Source organism: Grampus griseus (assembly GCF_964374135.1).
Source record: "Grampus griseus genome assembly, chromosome: X".
NCBI lineage: Eukaryota > Metazoa > Chordata > Mammalia > Artiodactyla > Delphinidae > Grampus > Grampus griseus.
Window position 1 is genome coordinate 43,457,992 of NC_138999.1, and position 25,084 is coordinate 43,483,075.

Consider the following 25,084-nt stretch of genomic DNA (forward strand, 5'->3'; position numbering starts at 1 on the left):
TTAGGAGCACTAAGAACCAGTAGGGCGATCTTTGATACTTTGCAGCCTTGCCAAGCAAGAACAGACCTAAAACCACTACTAGGACCTCATCAAGTTCTTGGAGACAGAACAAAGATAGGCAATTGGCTGAACTGAGTCAATGTAATCTGTTTTCAGTAACAGTAACACAGTTAGCTGAACACAGGTCAAGACTATGAAAGCAGCTCCAAGTTCAGGATGCCAGTGCAGCGTCATCACAGATCTGGTCAATATTTGGGGCAAGATATCCCACTAGACTAACCTTGGGACTAATGTGTTTTACTTCCAAAGGACGGACTCTTTCTGTTTCTTGTCTGTAAGGTAGGGGATGTGGGAATACATGTGTATATTGTGATTGTGTGTTTGTATGTAGAGAGGGGAGTTTCTTTTCCTTACTTGTATTGTCCTGGGTGTTCATCTCTTCTGGTGTTGAATTCCAGAGAAATTTTAGCATCTAGTCCAATTCCAAAATAGTTGTTCATGACACACCTTTCTTTGAAGCGTCTGAAATTAGCCAAAGGGAAGAAGAGAATAGACACTGGTGCAGGAAAGAAGTGCTGTTATCATTGGGCTGCAGACTTTATCTGCGTGATCAACAACCACTGAGAGAAGTCCCCCTCTACACTGGGCACAAGGCTTAATGTTCTTGAGAGGCACATGTAGATGTCCTATTGTGTTAACTACTAACTTGTTAGCTGTAAGAGAGGACACTCAGCCAGTTGGGCGGATTCAGTGGAATTGGGATTCATAATAAAGAAGTCATCTTTGGAGGCTGTCAGATATGAGTGGCCATTATCTTCTCCACATAAAATAAAGGGAAATAAGAGTCATTGACTTATTCTCATAAAGAAAGAAGATTTAAGTATCTCAGATAAAAATATATGATGAGAGTAAAGTCTGTATTACTGTTTCCAGAGATGTCTGAACTCCTTTGTAGCACTTTAACATCAAAGGGCAAAGTGACCATACATTTGAAGGAAAAAAAACTGTTAAAAGAGGGTAGATATATATACAATAACAACAAAACCAAGCAGTTTGTTTTATTCTTCTGCATCCATCCATTAAAACCAGTGGTGTGTTGGAGCCAGTTCATACCAGTTTATGTAAGCTGATTATGCCTATAATTCCCAACTCTGCATTCAATGACATTATATCAGTAGCTTGAAATAGGCCATGATGGAAAGGTTTACACCAGGAATAAATCAGGGCTTTCCTCCCCACAGAGAGCTGGTTGTTAAACATTTTCCAGCACACCATTGATCAAAACTCATTAGGTAGGTCCATTGAGGCCTCATATATGAGCTTAATCCAATGGTAAAGTGGAAGGGAATGGGAGTTGAATATAGGAATAACTGGGAAGCTGCAGAAAACTTAAATAATTGCTAGCTGTGTCCTTCTTTTGAGTAACTGAAAATAGGTACAATTTAGCTACTTAACCACAGATTTTTTTTATTCATTACTAAACTGACCCTACATCTCTCACATGAGATTTGTCTTCCTTGACCACAGTCCAGAAATTGGGGATTCTCTAACTGATGTAACTGATTTTCTTAATGGAACTCAAAATAAGTGAATGTGATGGAACTTGGCTACTGGGAATATTCTAAAGAGGTAGGGCTATTGAGACAGATGTCTTTAGATTTGCTAGCTAGTCCCCTCAATGCCCACTTACTTCTTAGCAACTCCAATCATTTACTGTTAAAGGCAACAGTGAAAAACAGGTTCTTTGAAATGAAATGAAGTTGTTTTAATTAAAAAAAATAATAACAACTAACACATATAGCACCTAACTATGGGTGCCAAACACTGCCCAATGCAAGTACTTTGGATATATAAACTCAATAAATACAGCAAACCTATCTGGCAAGTTCTACAATTATCTCCATTTTATACATGAGGAAACTGAGGTTTGGTTGAATTACTTGTGTAAGGTCATACAACTAGTAAGTATAATCAGCATTTGACTCTGGGTATCCTTAGACTATTCTCTTAACCAGAGAAAGGGAGAAGCCATAGGAAGGTTATAGGCTTAAATACTTACATAGTTTCAGGTGTAAAATATAAGTGCTCCAAATTGAGGTTATCCAGGTCTTCACTTTTGAGAGAAGATATAGAAGACAGAGTACCAAGACGAGAACCTAGACACAAAAGATGTCACCTTGGTGTCAGATACAAACAAGAAAGCCCTTCCCCCCACTTGTATTTCACCCCACTTTCTCTGTTGGAGCAGAATCAAGCTCAATGACTTTCTCCTCGATAATATTCAGGGTTCTCATTCCAAAGAGGGATCATCTTGGATGGACAGGGACTTCCACTGACAGAATAGTAAGGCTGGGCTGCTTGCTTGCTGGCAGTGAAACAGCTTCAAATCTTGGGTTTCATCAGGCCAGCCTTTTCAAAGTATCTAATGGGGTCATTACTTCTGGACATAGGCATGGGGTCTTATAGTGTGAGGTTTCTGGAGAAGAGGGAGGGATATCTACTGCAGAGTAGGATTATGGCTAAAGGAAGATGCATGAAAATACATCTTTATTCTCTGGGAACTAGAAGACAGAGATGAAGCTTAGAGTAAAGGAAGGAGAAGAGAAAGATCATTACGGTGTCTTGGGCTCATCTGGTTAATATCTTCTGAGTCATCTTCCAGGAAGAAAGTTGAACTAAAGTTCTTGACTGATATTGTCTGTCGGCTTTGCTCATCAAGAACTATAGAGAAAAAGTGGAAGGAAGGAGGGAAGGAAGGAAGGAGAGGAAGGAAAGGAAGGAAGAAAAGGAGGAAAGGAGGGAGGGAGGGTTGGTCACATTTCTTGAGCATCTCTTTTGTTCAGTTAATACCAGTCAGTGTGTGGGGAGACAAATGGAGACTCCCATTTGATCATCACATCTCCTCCATGATGCTGTTTGTGGTTTCAGCTTTCTTACAGTATTGCCATGTCTCTTCACATCCGTGCCTGAGCTTTCTCTGTTTTACTTGTTACTCTTTTCCTATCGTCCAGTAAATGTGGCTGTGAGTAGAAGCTTGGGGCCAGGGGTAGGGGGAGCAGGGTGGGAAACTTTCTGTTCTTCTACCTCCATTCTCGCCTCTTTGTTAATTCATTTACTCACATGACCTTTGTTCTCAACTTAAGCCTCTAGGACCAGGCCGTTCTTTCAAGCAAATGTCTCACCAATACCCAGAATATTTGAGAAATCTCCTTTCTTTTACCAGCCTATATATTGTATAGCTCAGGTGCTCAGCCTATGCCAAAGCTCATAGGTTCAATCCCTGTGCTGCCAGGGGAGCCTTTCTCTGTCCCAGGGCCACAGGTTGCACTTCTAAATCTGATTTATGTATTGATGGAGCAGGCTGAGGATTAGTTGTGACAGGGTTATGGCTACATCAGATTGATCTGATCCCTGCTACTTGGAAACTACCTACAGAAATAGAGGCAAACTGGCTGTTTAATGATTTCACAGTGCAGAAGGGTTATTTCCTTTCTTTCTTAGAAACTTGGCTGAGGTTGTACCTAAAAGTATCAAGGCAGGAGAAGGTATTGTAGCTAAAGGTCAAAGGCCAGCCAAAAGGACTTCCCTGCTACATGGACTTCTGTTCAATTCCAATAGCTCAGGTAGAACACACTTGGTGTTATATTTTCTGATCTGTTTTTCAAAGAAGCATTGTGGAGAAGAAGTGGGAACCAAAATGTTAAAGTAAGAAGTTGGAGGAGTTGAAAGAGTTTTCTTACTGAGTTGGAAGCTTGCAGATTGTCATGAGTTATGGGAAATGGCGATCAATGCTAGAGCTGCCAGGACCACTCTCAGAGCCCTTGTGCCTGATTAATACTGTGCAAGACATGCAGAGATGAACACTATTTTCTTTCTAAAATCATCATAGGCTCAGTGGTTGGAAGGAGACAGAAGCAGGTGGAAAAAGATTCCATGGCTGGAGGTTGAAGCTGACAGACCTTTGAGCAAAGCCACTTAGCAGCTGTAATTGTTTAGGATGATTGTTAGTTCCAAAAATAAATAAGTAGCAAGAGTTGAGTGCCTGGGAGGTAGGAGGAGCCAAAGGGGCAGCTTATCAGGACTGAGGCTTTTCAAATCAGTGGAGACTGAGGATGGACTTTGGATGCTTTATGAATGCAGAATCTAGTCAAGTTTTGGTAGTGTTGTCAAATAGTAGACCCAGAGCGAGGGAGACCATTAAACTACCCACAGGAACCTTCTCTTTCCCCTGCCTCAATCACCACAACCCTGGGGCCTTTACCTTGTTCAACTTGGAATATGATGAGTTTCAAGGACTTTTGGAGATTCTGGGCCTTTGTGGCCAGCTCCAACTTGCACTTGGCTATGTGGTCTATTTGAGGGATGAAGGGCTTTCCATCTGCCTTGGCACTGTCTGCATGTGCTGTCGTACTCTTCTCAACTGCTGCATCCTCAGCAAGGATATCAATCAGGACACTGAGCTTGTCGTACATTAAGTCGCTCTATATGGGGAAGGAGACAGGGCATTGTTATGAGGGATTTGTGCCTGAAAGGACAGAATGAGGAGTCAGATGGTATGGGAGAGGTAGGGAGGGGTACTAGTTGGCTGGAAACACTGAGCATAGAAAGCTACATGTGGGGAGATGAAAGTTCAGGGAAAGAACTGCTTGGGTAGATGTGATAAGATAGCCAAAGGGTGTTAGGAGGTCAAAGAGACACTATTTGTTACAGAACAGCTGCAGGCATCAATATATGTTGCCTAGTTTTTCTCATGTCAGAGTGGCCTGTAAAATGATGTGTAATATGGCAAAACTAAGGAAAGATAAACATTTCTGGATTGGTGTTTTCATGGGCATGCTCCTATGAATGTGGATGTGGCTCTGCATGGGTGCCTGGTGTCTGCCTTTGTCTGTGTGTATGTTTGGGGGTGTACTACATGATTATGGCTTGATTCCCAGCTCCATCACTTAATAGTTTGTAAACTTAGGCAAGTCACTTAATCTATTGGTGCTTTTATATTCTAGGGTAGTTGTGAAGATTAAATAAGTTAATACATTATAAGTGCTTAGAACAGTTCCTGGCACAGAGTAAGTGCTATATAATTGTTAGCTGTTATTGTTACTGTGGTTGTTATAGAGGTGACTGTGGGTGTATTTCTAGCATGTATTTGTATGTATTTTCAAGAATGTTCTGGTATACAACCGTGTGCATACATGTTGGTGTACGCTTGTGTCTCGGTGTGGACAGATGCTTGGCATATGCTTAGGTACATGGTACATGGATAAGCATGTATAGTGCCACTCTTCATTTGGTGAAAGGTGGAAGTTTGATGAGGATTTCCCCCATCAGGGAGGCTTACCAGCTGCTCCTCCTTGCTCTTTTACAATTCCCAGTGAGAGGCATATTTGCTTTTATTAAAAGTGGGGCCCTGGCACCACAAAGAGTACAAGAAAAAAGGATGGAAACTTACTTTCAAAATCACAGACTCTATTGCTGTATTGTTCTGTTTTATCCGGCTCCAGGCCTTTACAATATCAACTACAAAATCTTCCACTGCTGAGCACAGGAATCTGGAAATATAAGATAGATGACACAATGTGACATGGACCATGAGGTCCAGAGACCTTCTCTCCTATAATGTCATTAGTTTCCATCTTCCTCCTCTTCCTTCTCCCTCTCTCTTTCCTGATCTCTCCTCCCTCCCTCTCTTTGTCCCTCTCCCCCCACTCTCTCTCCCCTCTTTGTTTATTCTGATTCTTCATGTGCATATGGTGAAATATGCCAGTACCTAAGAGAATTTAACTAGCATTTCTTAGCCCAAATTCCAAATTTCCAGGAAACAGAATTCAGTCAGTCCAACATGGGTCAGGATTTCACCCTGGGTCAAATCAGCTATGGTTCAAGGGCCTGGCTAATTTAGTACAAACATAATGACTTTGGGACGATGTTCCCTGTAGGGACTGTTTCTCAAAAGAGAATGTGGTAGATTTGGAAGGAACCCACCAGAGTCCCAGGAGGAATGAATGACCCATGTATTTAGAAGGGGAGAATGTATTGCTCAGCTATGAGAAAGCAGCTGTAGCAGGTACCACAGAGAATTTTCCAGGTATTAAATGGAAAACAAGGTCTCCCTACTGTAGGGAGCTATGCTATGCTCTTGAATGGTATGGAATGTCGTGTTTCCCTTCTGTAACGCTTCTTCCAAATCTGTGGCTTACAATTTTGTCTTTTTGGAGTAGCAAGAGCCCTCACCCCAATCTCATCTTTTTTTTTTTTTTCCCTCGTAAACTTTCTATTCAGGAGGTTCGAGTTGGAAGAAATTTGATTTGGGAAGGTAAACATATGCTTTCCTTGGCCTCAACCCCCCAAGCTATTAAAATGAGCCCCATCTCTGACTGAGGAACAGCCCATGAGGGGCAAAAACATCCCAAAGGTAGAGAGCCAAAGGAAGACTGACCTGGTTGCAATGATCATCTCTGTCGGGTACTTGGCCTTCAGGATTTTGTTCAACTCAGTGGTTGCAGATTCTAAGTGTTGGATGGCAGCAGCCTAGGGGGAAAAGGAGTGTTGAGCCCTGGAATCTTAGCACTGTGACATAGTGTGCTACCCATCCTCACCCCCCTCATTACTTCCTACTGATGCTTTACCAGCAACCCAACTGTCTCTCTGAAAATAATCACAATTAAAGAATTCTTGTGGAAGATCTCCACAGATAATCTTAGATCTGTGGTCATTCTAAAAATAAGACGTATATTGTTTCCTCTCATTTAAATTAATACTCAAAAACTCATATGAAGGAGTTACTATTTGTTCCATGTTTCAAATGAAAAACCAATCTCATATTACATAGCTAGTAAATAATAGATCTGGGATTTGAACCCACATCTTTCCAACCAGAGGGTCACCTCTTATATATAATGTTAAATATAATAATGGTATCCACTTATATAGAATTTACTATGTGCTAGGTTCTGTTCTAAGATACATATATATTTTTTCAGGTAACCCTTATAACAATCTTATGAAATAAGGATTATTATCCCCATTTCACAGAACAGAAAACTGAGGCATAGGGAAGGGACAGCTGATAGATGTCACAGCCAGGATTTGATTTCAGGTAGTCTGGCTCTTGAGTCTGTACTCCTAACTACAACTTATACTCATCCCTCTCCATCACCCCCCACATTCAAACATCTACCAAGTCTTGATGATTCTATCTCTTCAATATGTTTTAACTATGTCCACTTCTTCTTATTCCTATTACCACTTCACCAGTCCAAATCACCATCATCTTTTGCCTAGACAATTACATCACTGCCTATCTTTTTTCCTTGCCTCTAGTCTTTATTCCTTCAATTTTTTCTCCACATAACATGTAAATATTCTGTTTTAAACCTTTCTATTAGATAGAAGAATAGATAGATGGATAGATATGTGATAAAGTATAGTGAAATATTAATGGTAGAAGCTACCATTTAAAATTTCCTATATATTTGAAAATTTCATAATAAGAAAAATCCTTATATAATTCTTATTTCTTTTAGATAGAAGTTCAAACTTCCTGGGGGAAGATATCAAGATGGCAGATTAGGAGGACATGGAACTCAATTCCCCCCATGAACACATCAAAAATGCGTCTAAATGTGGAGAAGTTATCACTGAAAACTAACTGGAGACTGGCAGAAAGACTCCTGTACAACCAATGCTGTAATAAAGATCCACACAAAATTGGATAAGAAGGGAAGAGAAGTGATCAGGTTGGGACCTGTGCCCCTGGGAGGGGACACAAAAGAAGGAGAGGATTACAAAGACAGAGAGCCTCCCTGGGGAGTGAGCAGCTCCAGCCACATATTGGGCACCACAGCCCTGGAATCTGACATCAGGAACACAAGTCCCCTTAGCTTGTTAGAAAACCAGTGGGACTAACAGGAGGGCTGTAAGAAACTTAGACTTGGAGGGACTCAAGATGGAGGAGTAGGAGGAAGTGGAACTCACCTTCCCCCATGAATACATCAAAAATACATCTACATGTGGAACAATTCTCACTGAAAACTAACAGGAGACTGGCAGAAAGACTCCTATATGCCCAAGGCTGTAAGAAAGATCCACATAGAATCAGATAGTAAGGGAAGAGAATCGATCAGGTTGGGACCTGTGCCCCTAGGAGGGGACTCAGAAGAGAAAGGGGATTACACAGGTATAGATCCTCCCTGGGGAGTGGTGGGTTGAGCCACAGATTGGGTGCCACAGACCTTGGGTCCAACAAAGGGAAGATGAGCCCCCTTGGCTGATTGAAGGACCAGTGGGACTAATAGGACAGCTGTGGGATGCCTGGACTCTGCTTGGGAGGAGGCCGTGAAAACTTGCTAGCTCCCAAAGCAGGGCAGAAAGGGTGGATTGAAACCACCCAGCTGGCTGACTGGTTTCCTGTGACCACTCTGGCATGCATCCTAGCCTGAGCCAAGCAAATGCTCCAGCACAGTTTGCCTCATATGGCAGCGCCACATGGGACTAAGGGCTGCCACAACAAGGAAAAAGCTTGGCTGTAAGATGCTATGGTGTACCAACTTATACTGGAAAAGAATCTGAAAAAGAACGTGTGTGTGTGTGTGTGTGTGTGTGTGTGTGTGTGTGTGTATATTACACCTGAAACATTGTAAATCAACTATACGTCAATAAAAAAAAGATGTTATGGTGACTCAAACCCTAAGTGGCATCTGAGCACAGGGGGCAGCTGTTACTGGCAGTTGCACAAGTGGAGCATCAGGGGCAGATCAGATCTCTGATGGCAATCAGACTACCGCAGCCCATGCCCCCACCACTGTTGAATATCCACACCAGCCCCTCTTTCTCCAGCATTGCTCCACTCGGGTGAGGGTGCCAGTGTTGGGAGGGAAAAGAGCACACACTTAAAAGGAACTGAGCCAGCTCAGACCCAACCCTCAGGGCTTTTGCTCCAGCGCCTTGGGACCTGACCCTGCTCCCAATAGGGTGGTGATGACCACTGAACAGAGGGGAAGCCCTGACTCACACATTGCTCTGGCCCTAGCATCTCCATCTCCAGCCCCACCTCCTATCAAGGTGACAGCTACCAGCACACTCTGAGGAAAGGTGTGACTTGTGCTCACATCAAATCCAGCTCTGCCACCAAAGCCACTGGGGCCTTGTAGACTGTATAGGGATACTCCCACATAAGGACATCCCTCTGAAACCACCATAGGTAATTGTTTCATCTAATTTCATAGAGACAGAGAAAGATAAGCAAAATGAGAAGACAGAAGAATTTGTCTCAATTGAAAGAGAAAGAGAAAAGCCCTGAAAAAACAGCTAATGGAACATAAATAACTTACTAGATAAAAAATTCAAAGCATTCGTAATAAGAAAGCTAACTGAATTAGGGAAAAGAATAGATGAACACAGAGAGAATTTTAACAAGGAATTAGAAAATATAAGAAAAGAACTAGTCAGAACTGAAGAATACAATAACTGAAATGAAAAACACACTGGAAGGTATTAACAGCAGACTAGGTGATACAGAAAAACACATTAGTGATCTGGAAGATAGAAAATGGAAATCACAATCAGAACAGCAAAAAGTATATATACGTGTGTGTGTGTGTGTGTGTGCATGTGTGTGTGGAATTTTTCACATTATAGGGGTCCCAAAGTGAGAGGAGAGAGAGAAGATGGAAAATTATGGCTGAAAACTTCCCAAGCCTGAAGAAAGAAACAGATATCCAGGTACAAGAAGCACAGAGCGTCTCAAATAAGATGAAACCAAACAGACCCACACCACACCAAGACACATAATTAAAATGTCAAAACTGAAAGAAGATTCTAAAGGCAGCAAGAGAAAAATAGTCAGTTACCAGGGAACCCCCATAAGGCTATCAGCTGATTTCTTCACAGAAACATTGCTGGCCAGAAGGTAATGACAAGATATATTCAAAGTCCTGAAAGGGAAAAAGCTGCAACCTATAGGACACTCTACTCAGCAAGGTTATCATTTAGACTAGAAGGAGAGATAAAGAACTTCTCACACAAGCAAAAACTAAAAGAAATGAGCAATACTAAGCCTACTTTAAAAGAGATGTTGAAGGGTCTTCTCTAAATAGAAAAGAAGTAAGAATCTATAGGAAACGGAAATTCCCAAATAAGAAAGGCAAATATATAGTAAGGATTTAAGATCAATTAAATAAGCAAGCACGTAGATTAAAAGAAGAAAAAATGTAAAATCAAGTATAAAGACAATTAACAGTAAAGGGATAAGCATGAAGATATAAAATATGATTAAAAAAACACAAAATGTTGGGGAGGGGAGTAAAAAATGTAGATCTTTTAGAATGTGTTTAAACTTAAATGACTATCAGTTTAAGTCACATAGACATAATTATGGGTCAGTATACTTGAACCCCATGGTAACCACAAATCATGGTAGCCATGGTAAAGACACACAAAAACCAAAAAGAAAGGAACCCAAGCATAGTACTAAGGAAAATGATTAAATCACAATGGGAGAAACAAAAAGAAGAAGTGACCAGAGAAGAACTATAAAAACAAGTGGAAAACAAGTAATAAAATGGCAATAAGTACATACCTATCAATAATTACTTTCAATGTCAAGAGACTAAGTGTTCCAATCAAAAGACATAGGGTGGCTGACTGGATTAAAAGACAAGACTGTTCAATATGCTGCTATAAGGGAATCTCTTCAGGCCAAATACACACAGAACAAAAGAGAGGGGATAGAAAATGATATTTCATGAAATCATTAACGACAAGAAAGTGGTGATATCAATATTCATAAAGGACAAAAAAGACTTTAAAATGAAGACTATAACAAAAGACAAGGGCATTGTATAATGATAAAGGGATCAATACAAGAAGATATTACAATTGTTAACATATATGCACCTACATAGGAGCACCTAAATATATAAAGCAAATACTAGCAGACATAAAGGGAGAATTTGACAAAGATACAATAATAGTACAGGACTTTAACATTCCACTGACATCAATGGACATATCATCCAGACAGATAATAAGACAACAGTGGATTTAAATGACAATATAGACTAGTTGGACTTAATAGATATCTACAGGACATTCCATCCAAAACCAGCAGATTACATATTCTTTTCAAGTGCACATGGAATGTTCTCCAGGACAGATCACATGCTAGGCCACAAATAAAGTCTCATTAAATTTAAGATAGAAATTATATCAAGTATTTCTTATGACCAAAACAATATGAAACTAGAAATCAACTACAGAAAGAAAAATGGGAAAAGAACAAACACATGGAGACTACACAACATGCTATTAAAAAACCAGTTCCACTAAGACCAGGAGCAAGACAAGGTTGCCCACTCTCACCACTCTTGTTCAACAGAGTTTTGGAAGTTTTAGCCACAGCCATCAGAGAAGAAAAAGAAATAAAAGGAATCCAAATTGGAAAAGAAGAAGTACAGCTGTCACTGTTTGCACATGACATGATACTATACATAGAGAATCCTAAAGATGCTACCAGAAAACTACTAGAGTTAATCAATGAATTTGGTAAAGTAGCAGGATACAAAATTAACGCACAGAAATCTCTGGCATTCTTATACACTAATGATGAAAAATCTGAAAGTGAAATTAAGAAAACACTCCCATTTACAATTGCAACAAAAAGAATAAAATATCTAGGAATAAACCTACCTAAGGAGACAAAAGACCTGTATGCAGAAAATTATAAGACACTGATGAAAGAAATTAAAGATGACACAAATAGATGGAGAGATATACCATGTTCTTGGATTGCAAGAATCAACATTGTGAAAATGCCTCTACTACCCAAAGCAATCTACAGATTCAGTGCAATCCCTATCAAACTACCACTGGCATTTTTCACAGAACTAGAACAAAAAATTTCACAATTTGTATGGAAAAACAAAAGACCCCGAATAGCCAAAACAATCTTGAGAGCGAAAAATGGAGCTGGAGGAATCAGGCTCCCAGACTTCAGACTATACTGTAGCTTCAGACTACAAAACTACAGTAATCAAGACAGTATGGTACTGGCACAAAACAGAAATACAGATCAATGGAACAGGATAGAAAGCCCAGATATAAACCCACGCACATATGGTCACCTTATCTTTGATTAAGAAGGCAAGAATATACAGTGGAGAAAAGACAGCCTCTTCAATAAGTGGTGCTAGGAAAACTGGACAGGTAGATGTAAAAGTATGAAATTAGAACACTCCCTACCACCATACACAAAAATAAACTCAAAATGGATTAAAGACCTAAATGTAAGGCCAGAAACTATCAAACTCTTAGAGGAAAACATAGGCAGAATACTATATGACATAAATCACAGCAAGATCCTTTTAGACCCACCTCCTAGAGAAATAGAAATAAAAACAAAAATAAACAAATGGGACCTAATGAAACTTAAAAGCTTTTGCACAGCAAAGGAAACCATAAACAAGATGAAAAGACAACCCTCAGAATGGGAGAAAATATTTGCAAATGAAGCAACTGACAAAGGATTAATCTCCAAAATTTACAAGCAGTTCATGCAGTTCAATAACAAAACAACAAGCAACCCAATCCAAAACCAGGCAGAAGACCTAAATAGACATTTCTCCAAAGAAGATATACAGATTGACAACAAAACACATGAAAGAATGCTCAACATCATTAATCATTAGAGAAATGCAAATCAAAACTACAATGAGATATCATCTCACACCAGTCAGAATGGCCATCATCAAAAAATGTACAAAGAATAAATGCTGGAGAGGGTGTGGAGAAAAGGGAACCCTCTTGCACTGTTGGTGGGAATGTAAATTTATACAGCCACTATGGGGAACAGTATGGAGGTTCCTTAAAAAACTAAAATTAGAACTATCATACAACCCAGCAATCTCACTACTGGGCATATACCCTGAGAAAACCATAATTCAAAAAGAGTCATGTGCCACAATGTTCATTGCAGCTCTATTTACAATAGTCAGGAGATGGAAGCAACCTAAGTGTCCATCATCAGATGAATGGATAAAGAAGATGTGGCACATATATCCAATGGAATATTAGCCATAAAAAGAAACGAAATTGAGTTATTTGTAGTGAGGTGGATGGACCTAGAGTCTGTCATACAGAGTGAAGTAAGTCAGAAAGAGAAAAACAAATACTGTATGCTAACACGTATATATGGAATCTAAGAAAACAAAAAGGTTATGAAGTACCTAGGGGTAAGATGGGAATAAAGACACAGACCTACTAGAGAATGGACTTGAGGATATGGGGAGGGGGAAGGGTAAGCTTTGACAAAGTGAGAGAGTGGCATGGACATATATACACTACCAAACGTAAAATAGATAGCTAGTGGGAAGCAGCCGCATAGCACAGGGAGATCAGCTAGGTGGTTTGTGATCACCTAGAGGGGTGGGATAGGGAGGGTGGGAGGGAGGGAGATGCAAGAGATATGGGAACATTTGTATATGTATAACTGATTCACTTTGTTATAAAGCAGAAACTAACACACCATTGTAAAGCAATTATACTGCAATAAAGGTGTTAAAAAAAACCACAATGGGACATGATGAAACCAAAGAGGAAATCAGAAAATACCTCAAGACAAATGAAAACGGAAACACAACTTCCTAAGATCTATGAGATGCAGCAAAAGCAGTTCTAAGGGGGAAGTTAGAACCAATACAGGCCTTCCTCAAGAAACAAGAAAAATCTTGAGTAAACATCTTACCACCTAAAAGCATTAGAAAAAGAAGAAGAAACAAAGCCCAAAGTCAGGAGAAGGAAGGAAATAATAATAATATAATAATAATAATATATAATAATAAACATAATAATCATAGGGGAAATAAATAAAATAGAGATCCAAAAAACAATAGAAAAGATCAATAAAACTAAGAGCTGGTTCTTTAAAAAGATAAATAAAATTCATAAACCTTTAGCCAGGGTCACCAAGAAGAAAAGAGAGGGGATCCAAATAAACAAAATAAGAAATGAAAGAGGAGACATAACAACCAATAACACAGAAATGTAAAAAATCATGAGAGAATACTATGAGCAGTTATATGCCAAGAAATTGGACAACCTAGAAGAAATGAACAAATTTCTAGAAAGATACAGCCTGCCGAGACTGCTTCAAGAAGAAACAGACAATTTGAACAGACTAATCACTACAAGTAAAATTGAATCTGTAATAAAAGAAAAAACTTCCAACAAACAGCAATCCAGGACCAGATGGCTTCAGAGGGGAATTCTAACAAACATATAAAGAAGAGCTAATACTTATCCCTCTCAAACTATTCCAAAAACTTGAAGAGGAAGGAACACTCACAGATTTATTCTACAAGGCCACCATTACTCTGATACCAAAACCAGACAAGGAAACTACACACACAAAAAAAGAAATTATAGGTCAATATCTTTGATGAATATAGATGCAAAAATCCTCAATGAAATATTAGCAAACTGAATACAACAGTATATAAAAGGGATCAAGTTGGATTTATTCCAGGGTCAAGAGGGTGAATCAACATTCACAAATCAATCAATGTGATGCACATTAACAAAAGGAAGGATAAAAATCAAATGATCATCTCAGTAGATGCAGGAAAAGCATTTGAAAAATTTCAATATCCATTCATGATAAAAATTCTTATCCAAGTGGGTATAGAGGGAACATATCTCAGCATAATTAAGGCCATTATGATAAACCCATAGCCAACATCATACTCAATGGTGAAAAGCTGAAAGACTTCCCACTAAGTTCTGGAACAAGACAAGGATGCCCACTCTTACACTTCTGTTTGACATAGTAATGGAAGTTCTAGCCACAGCAATCAGAGAAGTAAAAGAAGAAAAAGACATCCAAATTGGAAGGGAAGAAGTAAAACTGTCACTATTTGCAGATGACATGATACTTTATATTGGGAACTCTAAAGTCTCTACCCCCAAATATTAGGACTAATAAATGAATTCAGCAAGGTTGAAGGATACAAGATTACCATACAGAAATCTGTTGCATTTATATACACTAATAATGAAATTTCAGAAACAGAAAGTAAAATATCATCCTGTTTAAAATCATACCAAAAAGAAGAAAATACCAAGAATAAACTTAACCAAGGAGGTGAAACACCTATAATCTGAAAACTATAAAACATTGATGAAAGGAATTGAAGATAATTCAAAGAAATGGAAAGATATCATCCTGTGCCCTTGGATTGGAAAAATTAATATTGTTAAAATGGCCATAATACATAAAGGAATCTACAGATTTAATGAAATCCCTATAAAAATATCCATGACATTTTTCACAGAATGAGAACAAATAAAAATCCATAGGGAACCATAAAAAACTCCAAATTGCCAAAGTCATCTTGAGAGAAAAGAACAAAGCTGGAGGTATAACCCTCCCAGACTTCAGAATATACTACAAAGCTACAGAAATCAAAACAGCATGGTACTGGCACAGAAACAGACACATAGATCAAAGGAGCAGAATAGAGAACCAGAAGTGAACCTACACACCTATTGTCAATTACTTTATGACAAAGGAGGTAAGAATATACAATGGAGAAAAGACAGTCTCTTCAGCAAGTGGTACTGGGAAAACTGAACAGCCACATGTAAAACAATGAGATTAGAACATTCCCTCAGACCATGTATATAAGTAAGCTCAAAGTGGTTCAAAGACCTAAATGTAATACATGACACCATGAAACTCCTAGAAGAGAACATAGGCAGAACACTGACAAAAATCGTAAGAATATGTTTTTGGGTCCGTCTCCTAAGCCAAAGGAAATAAAGCAAAAATAAAGTAATAGGGCCTAATTAAGCTTAAAAAGCTTTTGCACAGCAAAGGAAACTATCAATAACATGAAAATACAACCTATGAAAAGGGAGAAAATATTTGCAAATGGTGTGGCTGACAAGGGGTTAATATCCAAAATACACAAACAGCTCATACAACTCAATATCAAAAAAATAAAAAACCCAGGCAACAAATGGGCAGAAGACCTGAATAGAAAGTTTTCCAAAGAAGACATACATATGGCTAACAGGCACATGAAAAGATGCTCAACATTGCTAATTATTAGAGAAATGCAAAACAAAAATGAGATATCACCTCACTTGTCAGAATGGCCATCATCAAAATGTCTACAAATAACAAATGTTGGGGTTTGTTATTATACTATTGGTGGGGTTGTACATTGTTTCCAGCCACTATAGAAAACAGTACGGAGTTTCTTTAAAAAACTAAAAATAGAACTATGATATGATCCAGGAATTTCAGTGCTGGGTATGTATTTGTAGAAAATGAAAACACTAATTTGAAAAGATGCATGTACCTCAATGTTCATAGCAGCACTATCTACAATAGTCAAGATATGGAAGCAACCTAAGTGCCCATCAACAGATGAATGGATACAGATGTGGTTTATATATACAATGGAATACTACTCAGCACCCCACAAAAGAATGGAATTCTGTCATTTGCAACAATGTGATGGACCTTGAGGGTATTATGCTTAGTGAAATACGTCAGTGAGAAAAAATCAAATACTCTATTTTATCACTTACATGTGGAATGTGAAAAACAAAACAAATGTATATTTAAAAAACAGAAACAGACTTATAGACGTAGAGAACAAACTAGTGGTTACCAGTGTAGAGGGAATAGGGAGGGATGAGATAGGGGTATCAGATTAAGAGATACAAAGCACTATGTATAAAATAAATAAGGAACTTTGGTATATTGTACAGCAAACAAACAAACAAAAGAAACCTACACTCTGCTAGTGAAGAGCACACACACACTTGCTTATTCCTGAAACAAGGCAGAAAAAAACAGGTTGAAACTGAATGGGACTCTGGCCAGTTTCCTGCAACCACTCTGGCACACAGCCAGCCTGAACCAAGCACCTGTTCTACCCCACTTGCTTCACCTAGCTCTACACTAGGGTGAGGGTGGCTGAGGGGAGTGCTCAGATTTGAGGGACTATGCCAGCCCAGACCCCAAATGGCATCTGAATGGGGCAGGGGCAGCAACCTGGCGTTTATGGAAGCACCACATCAGAAGTATTCCAGGATTCCAAGCAGAACTGGGGACATCACAGCCTGAACCCACGCCCACACCCATGCCAAATGCCTGCTCCAGCCCCTCTTGCTCCAGCACTGTTCCCCTCTGGGGCTAGTGTGATGGTGCTGGGATGGGGGAAAGAACACACTTAGAGGGAATGGAGCCATCTTGGACTTGACCCTCAGTGCTTCTGCTCCAGCAATTTGGGACCTGCCCCCAGCCCCAAGAGGGTGGTATTGGCCACTGAAAAAGGGAGAAGCCCTGGCTCACACATGACTCTAGCTCTCGCTGCTCCATCTGCAGCACCACCTCCTACCAAGGTGATAGCTGCCAGCACACTCTAGGGAAAGACATGACTTGTGCTCAAGTCAGATCTAGCTCTCTCACCAAAGTCACTGGGCACATGCAGACTGTATGGGGATGCTCATACACAAGGACACACCTTCAAGACTGGAAAAGGTAACTGTTTCATCTAATTTCATAGACTAGAGACAGCAAAAGTTAAGAACAATGAGAAGACAGAGGGATTTGTTTCATTGAAAGAACAGGAGAAAACTCCTGAAAAAAAAACAACTAATAAAACAGAAATAAACAATTTACTAGATAAAGAATTCAAATCATTAGTAATAGATAGGCTAACTGAATTAGGGAAAAGAATAGATGAACACAGAATTTTAACAAGGAAATTAAAAAATTTAAAAGGTGAAATGAAAAACACACTAGAAGGAATTAACAGCAGACTAGGTAATACAGAAGAATGAATAAGTGATCTGGAAGATAGAATAATGGAAATCATGCAATCAGAATAGTAAAAAGTAAATTACAAAAAATGAGAACAGTTTAAGGGACATTTGGGACAACACAAAGCATACCAACATAAGCATTATAGAGGTCCCAGAAGAAGAGAGAGGGAGAGGGGGCTTAAAAATGTATTTGATGAAGCTATGGCTGAAAATTTATTGAAACTGAAGAAGGAAACCAATATCCAGGTACAAGAAGCATAGAGTGTCCCAAAGAAGATGAACCCAAACAGATGCATACCAAGACATAATAATTAAAATGGCAAAAGTTTAAGATAAAGAATTCTAAAGGTAGCAAGAAAAAATCAAAGAGTCATATATAAGGGAATCCCCATAAGGCTATCAGCTGATATTTTGCAGAAAACTTGCAGGCCAGAAGGAAGGACATGATATACATATAAAGTTCTAAAAGGGAAAAACCTGCAAGCTAGGATGCTCTCCCAGCAAGATTATCATTTAGAATTGAAGGAGAGATAAAGAACTTCTCAGACAAGCAAAAACTAAAAGAATTGAGCAATACTAAACCTACCCTAAAAGAAATGTTAAAGGGTTTTCTCTAATTGAAAAGGCTATAACAAAAAGTAAATTTCTATGGGAAAGGAACAAATTCCACTAGTAAAGGCAAATATATAATAAAGGCTGAGGATCAACCAAGTAAGTAAGCTAGTACAAAGATTTAAAGAAAAAAAATTAAAATCAAGTATAACTACAATAAACTGTGAAGGGATAAACATGGAGATGTAAAATATGACATTAAAAACACAAAATGTGGGGGAAGGGAGTAAAAAAAGTAAATATTTTAGAATGTGTTTGAAGTTAAATGAGTAACAGTTTTTAAAAAGTAGATACAGTTGTAGGTCAACATATAGGAACCCCTTGGTAACCACAAATTAAAAACCTACAATAGATATATAAAACTAGAGAGAAAGGAACAGAAGCAAACCAATAAAGAAAACCATCAAACTACAAAGGAAGAAACTAAAAGAAGAAGAAAAGAACAGAGAAGTACAAACACAACCAGAATACAACTAACAAAATGGCAATAAGTACATACCTATCAATAATCACTTTAAAGGTCATTGGACTAAATACTCCAATTGAAAGACATAGGGTGGCTGATTGGATGAAAAAAGAAGACCCATCTATATGCTGCTTACAAGAGACTCACTTCGAGTTAGACACACACACAGACTGAAAGTCAGAGGATGGAAAAAGATATTTCATGTAAATGGAAACAACAAGAAAACAGGGGTAGTAATATTCATATAGGACAAAATAATCTTTAAAACAAAGTCTATAACAAAAGATTAAGGGTATTATATAATGATAAAATGATCAATACAATAAGAGGATATAACACTCTTTATCATATACACACCTAATACAGGAATACCTAAATATATAAAGCAAATATTAACAAACATGAAGGGAGAAATTGACAATAATACAAAAATGGTAGGGGACTTTAACACTTCACTTTTTTTTTTTTTTTGCAGTACGCGGGCCTCTCACTGTTGTGGCCTCTCCCATTGTGGAGCACAGGCTCCGGACACGCAGGCTCAGTGGCCATGGCTCACGGGCCTAGCCGCTCTGCGGCATGTGGGATCTTCCCAGGCCGGGGCACGAACCTGTGTCCCCTGCATCGGCAGGCGGACTCTCAACAACTGCGCCACCAGGGAAGCCCAACACTTCACTTATTTTAATGGACAGATCATCCAGAGAGAAAATCAATAAGGAAATGGTGTCTTAAATGACACAATAGAACAGTTAGACTTATCTACAGGACATTCCATCCAAAAGCAGCAGAATACACATTCTTTTCAATTGCACATGGAATGTTCTCCAGGATAGATCACATGCTAGGCCATAAAATAAGTCTCAACAAATTTAAGAAGATAGAAATTATATCAAGCATTTTTTCTGACCACAACAGTATGAAACTAGAAATCAATTACAGGAAGTAAAATGGAAAAACACAAACAGGAGACTAAACAACATGCTACTAAATAAATCAATGGGACATAATTCAAAAAGAGTCATGTACCACAATGTTCATTGCAGCTCTATTTACAATAGCCAGGACATGGAAGCAACCTAAGTGTCCTTCATCGGATGAATGGATAAAGAAGATATGGCACATATATACAATGGAATATTACTCAGCCATAAAAAGAAACGAAATTGAGTTATTTTTAGTGGGGTGGATGGACCTAGAGTCTGTCATACAGAGTGAAGTAAGTCAGAAAGAGAAAAACAAATACCGTATGCTAACACATATATATGAAATCTGAAAAAATTTTTTTAAAAGGTTCTGAAGAACCTAGAGGCAGGACAGGAATAAAGACACAGACATAGAGAATGGACTTAAGCACACGGGGAGTGGGAAGGGAGGTGAGAGAGTGGCATGGACATATATACATTACCAAGTGTAAAATAGATAGCTAGTGGGAATCAGCCACATAGCACAGGGAGATCAGCTCAGTGCTTTGTGATCACCTAGAGGGGTGGGATAGGGAGTGTGGGAGGGATACACAAGAGGGAGGAGATATGGGGATATATGTATATGTATAGCTGATTCACTTTGTTATAAAGCAGAAACTAACACACCATTGTAAACAATTATACTCCAATAAAGATGTTAAAAAAAATGATGAGACGATGATGAAATCAAAGAGGAAATCAGAAAATACCTCGATACAAATGAAAGTGGAGACACAACATTCCAAAATCTGTGGGATGCAGCAAAGCAGTTCTAAGAGGGAAGTTTACAGTGACACAGGCCTACCTCAAGAAATAAGAAAAATCTCAAACAACTTATATTACCAACTAAAAGAATTAGAGAAAGAGCAAACAAAGCTCAAAGTCATCAGAAGGCAGGAAATAATAAAGATCAGAGAGGAAATAAATAAAACAGAGACCAAAAAAACAATAGAAAAGATCAATGAAACCAAAATCTGGTCCTTTGAAAAGATAAAATTGATAAACCTTTAGTGAGGCTCACCAAGAAGAAAAGAGAGAGGACCCAAATAAAATAAGAAATTAAAGAGGAGACATAACAACCAATACCACAGAGATTCAAAAAATCATAAAAGAATACTATGAACAGTTATATGCCAACAAACTGAACAACCTAGAAGAAACAGACACATTTCTAGAAGCATACAATCTTTAAAGACTGAATCAGGAAGAAATAAACAATCTGAACAGACTGATCACTAATAGTGAAACTGAATTTATAATTTAAAAAACTCCCAGCTAACCAAAGTCCATGACTGGATGGCTTCACAGGGGAGTTCTACCAAACATACAAAGAAGAGTTAATACATATTCTTCTCAATCTATTCCAAAAATTGAAGAGGAAGGAACACACTGTAGTTAATCCATACTTTCCATAAATATTTTGAGTGACTGCATAAGTAGATGGCTGACTGAATTATATCCCCAACACCTAACACAGTTTTTGGTAAATAACTGCTAATTGAAATGTCCCCAATCCTGAATGATCTCATCCTTATCAAGCCCATGGACTATACAAAAGCTTCTCTCTGGGTTTAGCCTATTATTTCAATGTGTAATAAAGATGTTGGCCTGAATTATAGCTAGGCAGTTGTTACCTCAAATCGGGGTACATCCATTTCAACTTGTCCTCTTAGCAATGGGGTTTGTCTGGGAGTCTCACGGATCATCACACTCCATCTGAAATGAAGTTTAGACAGATATTTAGGGCTCTGTTTCATCACAGGTTGGCACCAATGCTTCACATGTCACGAAAGGGGTCAAAATATTTATGTGATGGGTAGGGATGAGTTGTAGGGGTTGCCCAAGTTATCTCAGGTCACCTGATCTCAAGGTATATCCCAAGAGAGACCTCTGCTTCATGACTTCTCAAGGCCAGTGTGATGGAAGGAATTCCACCACAGAGTTCTCAGAGAGCAGTGCTTCTCAAGCAGTGGTAACTACCAAGATCACCTGAGGTGCTTTTGTAAAATACACATACCAGGGCTCTACCCAAGACCTACTGAATAAGAATATTTGTGGTAGGGCCCAGCTTGGTACCTTGAAAAAGCTCCCCAGGTTATCCTTATGAGCAGCCATAAATCAAATACTATGCCCCCACATAGAAAGTCTTTCTTCTCAGAAGATTGGAGGAGAATACTGTCTCTTCTCTAGGGCACAGATAATCCAGGCCAGTTGTTTATGAGCCCTCTTTTTTTGAGTTTCTTTGAGTACCTGATGAAGCTATAGAATAGTTTCTATACTATCCTAGAATAGAACAGAAAGATGGAAACTTTCCCAAGGAAAAAATATGCTTACATGGATAAATAGCTATGCAATTTGAAGTAGGTTTATAGAACCCTTGAAATTTACCAATGGGTGCTCCTGCTCTAGGATCTTTTAAGTTTGAAGAGGGGCTTCAGTGATGTTTAAAGGATACACAGTAGACCCTGGCTTCTTAATAGGCAAAGTCCCCCAAATTTCCTTGCACCGAAGCCAGAAAGGCAATGAAGCTCTGTGAGGGAGTTTAGAACACTCCTGACTGAGATGATGTCACTGGGAGTAACTGGCAAGGGAATGGAAAAGCCACAATGACCTCATCTTTCAGCTACTCACCTGTCTAGAATCCTCACACTAGCTTGCTCCACTCTGTTGAGGATGTTCAGAGGTGATTTGTTTTTGTTCCAGAACGCACCCCAGCCGAGGACACGGGCCAGATCATTACCGGTTCCAAGAGGGATGACTGCCAGCTGACACTGCAAGAACAAAACCGGGCACCCTTTTCAGACAATCCTACCAAGATCCACCCATAAAAGAACCCAGAGGGTGCTTTTTGGGGAAAAAATATGGTCTCAAAACTAGTGGCAATAAGGGACCTATGATTTTAGGAAGTGTAATAGGAAGATGTTTGAAGTTGAGTGAAATTTTCTCTAAGGAGTTGGGTCCCACTCTTGGCAATACAGAACCTACTCAGTAAGGGGACACGTTGCTGGAATATGACAATATTTGTAGCCATGCTTTTAAAAGAGATATATAGCCACAAATTTCTATCTAGGCTGGGCCAAAGAGGTAAGGTGCCTTAAGGAGACAAAGCCACTGCAGTCAGAAGAGCAGGGGGCTGCTTAGGGAGAGGGGGGAGAGGTAGAGGAACATTTCTGCTACTCTAGAGACTTAGGGAAGAAACTCAGTGTCCTCAGGAGGGGTAGGGAATTGGGAGTTGAATGCTGCCTGATGCCACTTCTGTTTTTCTTGCTTTCCTCCCCTTCAAATCTTCATTTTGGGGCTTGGGAAATAGAGCACTGCTCATTTTTTTCTGCTAACTTCCTCTTTCTTCCTTCCTACTATTAGATAACCAGAAAATGGTATAGGTGAGCAGGCTTAGATTGGGAATCTACCAGTCAGGTTGACTGTGAAACCAGTAGGAAATGTTCTCCAGGATAGATCAAGTATTTTACAGACAAGGAGAGTAAAGACCAGGGACTTCTTGGGATAAGCAGCGCCACACTGCCAGTCTCTTTAACAATGGCTAAATTAAGTCAGCTAGGGACTCACCCGTTCCTGTAATCCAAAGGCATCAATCAGAGATAAGACCCAGCTCACGCTGCCGTCTCCACCACAAACCACAATGCGAAAGCGAACAAAGTTCTTGAACATGCAGAGCCTGGAAGGAAGAGGGGAAAGGGGAGTTATTTCATGAGCTGATGAGTTTTACAACTCTTTCCTACAATGTGCCAGGAGCTAAGGACTGCTGCTTCTGCACCCTGCTATCAGGCTACATGTTTCCTTTCTCTTAACCCCTATCTCTCTGTGTACCTAAGATCATAGAGAATGCTCCCACAGGCAATCCTGGAGATCAGGCCTTGCCTCAACCTACACTCTTCTTTGCCCAACCTTGTTCTGGAAGTTACTAGCTGCCTAGCCTAATCTACTTGCTGAGGCCCAGGAAGAATATCTTGCACAGTTGCCAGTGGGTTCACAGAAACCAGGGCTGAACAGCCAGATGGTCTCTAAATAAAACAGGCCTGTAGTAGAGATGTATCTACTTGCCCCCAAGAAAAAGAGTGAGTGACAGGAATGGTGGAAAATAATATCCATTTGCCTCCTCCTCTGAAGTCAGGAGACATAGTTACCTTTTCCAACTGGAAAAGGTGAAGCAAATCTGAGAGCAGGACATAGGCTTGAAAGGATTTCTGGGAGAGGGCTAAAAGTCCTCCAGCCAGCCAACTCAAGATGCTGTGGAGTTGTGTTTGTGTCCTGACTTGAGAAAATAGACCTTTCCTGCCCAGGTACTGGAACTAATTCCAGGAAGCCTATCCTACTCTAGAATGTGTAGAGGGGGGAGTCCCTTCTGTACCCACAACTACATCCCTTACCCCATGCTTACCCGGCTTCAGGTCCACCCTTCGAAAGGTCAAACACTTGAGACGGGTTAAGGTATTGCTTGAATTTCCGGAGGAAGACGATCCCTTGGTGATCGCCACTTTTGGAGTTGATGAAGATGAGAAGGGGGCATGAACAGGCTGAAGACCAATCAAGATTCCAGAAATCTGGAGATACTACTAATTGGCCTAATAATGCATACAACAGAAAGAAAAGGGAAAAAAAGAAAAGGGCCATTTAGATGGAAGCAAGGCATGACTTAACATCAAATTTTGCAAAGACTTTTTAAAAAACAACTTTATTGAGGTATAATTGATATACAAAGAACTGCATTCATTTAATGTGTACAATTTAATGAGTTCAGACATATGCAAACACCCATGATACCATCACCACAATCAAGATAATAGACATCCAACACCTCCCACAGCTTCCCTGTGCCTCTGAGACTGAGGGACAGAGGGGAAGTTAGATGCAAACCAAAGGGGCTTTTATTTAAGAAAACAACAATAGCTGGTCTTTGCCCAGCTGTTGCCAGGTAACCAACATTTGCTGAGCAACTACTATATGCCAATCATCATGCTACATACTGCTAGGGGTCTAGCTCTTGCCCTCAAGCTGGGGAGACAGATTCATACACAGCAGTGTATTGGAACACAAGGAATAAAAAAAATTGGTGCCACAACCAAAGATCAATAAAATGTCAAGGGAAAACTGAAGAAGGAGAAGGTTGAGAGCCCAGGAGGAGGATCAGCACACCCAACTTGTCCTCTCTCTGCCTGGGATAGCTCAGTTCTTACACTGAGAAGATACAAGGTCAGGA

General features: G+C 39.5%; 1 protein-coding gene across 1 annotated transcript in view; it reads right to left on the minus strand.

Moving 5' to 3' along the window:
* Positions 1-25,084, minus strand: part of DGKK (diacylglycerol kinase kappa) — a gene marked incomplete at both ends in the record, with an annotated part of 159,759 nt that overhangs the window by 14,186 nt on the left and 120,489 nt on the right. Inside the window, 10 exons of the mRNA XM_082681869.1 lie at positions 415-522; positions 2,060-2,156; positions 2,617-2,721; positions 4,262-4,481; positions 5,450-5,549; positions 6,437-6,528; positions 21,501-21,582; positions 22,498-22,637; positions 23,434-23,542; positions 24,266-24,449. Of these exons, the coding sequence (XP_082537995.1) occupies positions 415-522; positions 2,060-2,156; positions 2,617-2,721; positions 4,262-4,481; positions 5,450-5,549; positions 6,437-6,528; positions 21,501-21,582; positions 22,498-22,637; positions 23,434-23,542; positions 24,266-24,449 (1,237 nt within the window). The remainder of the gene's footprint in view (positions 1-414; positions 523-2,059; positions 2,157-2,616; positions 2,722-4,261; positions 4,482-5,449; positions 5,550-6,436; positions 6,529-21,500; positions 21,583-22,497; positions 22,638-23,433; positions 23,543-24,265; positions 24,450-25,084) is intronic.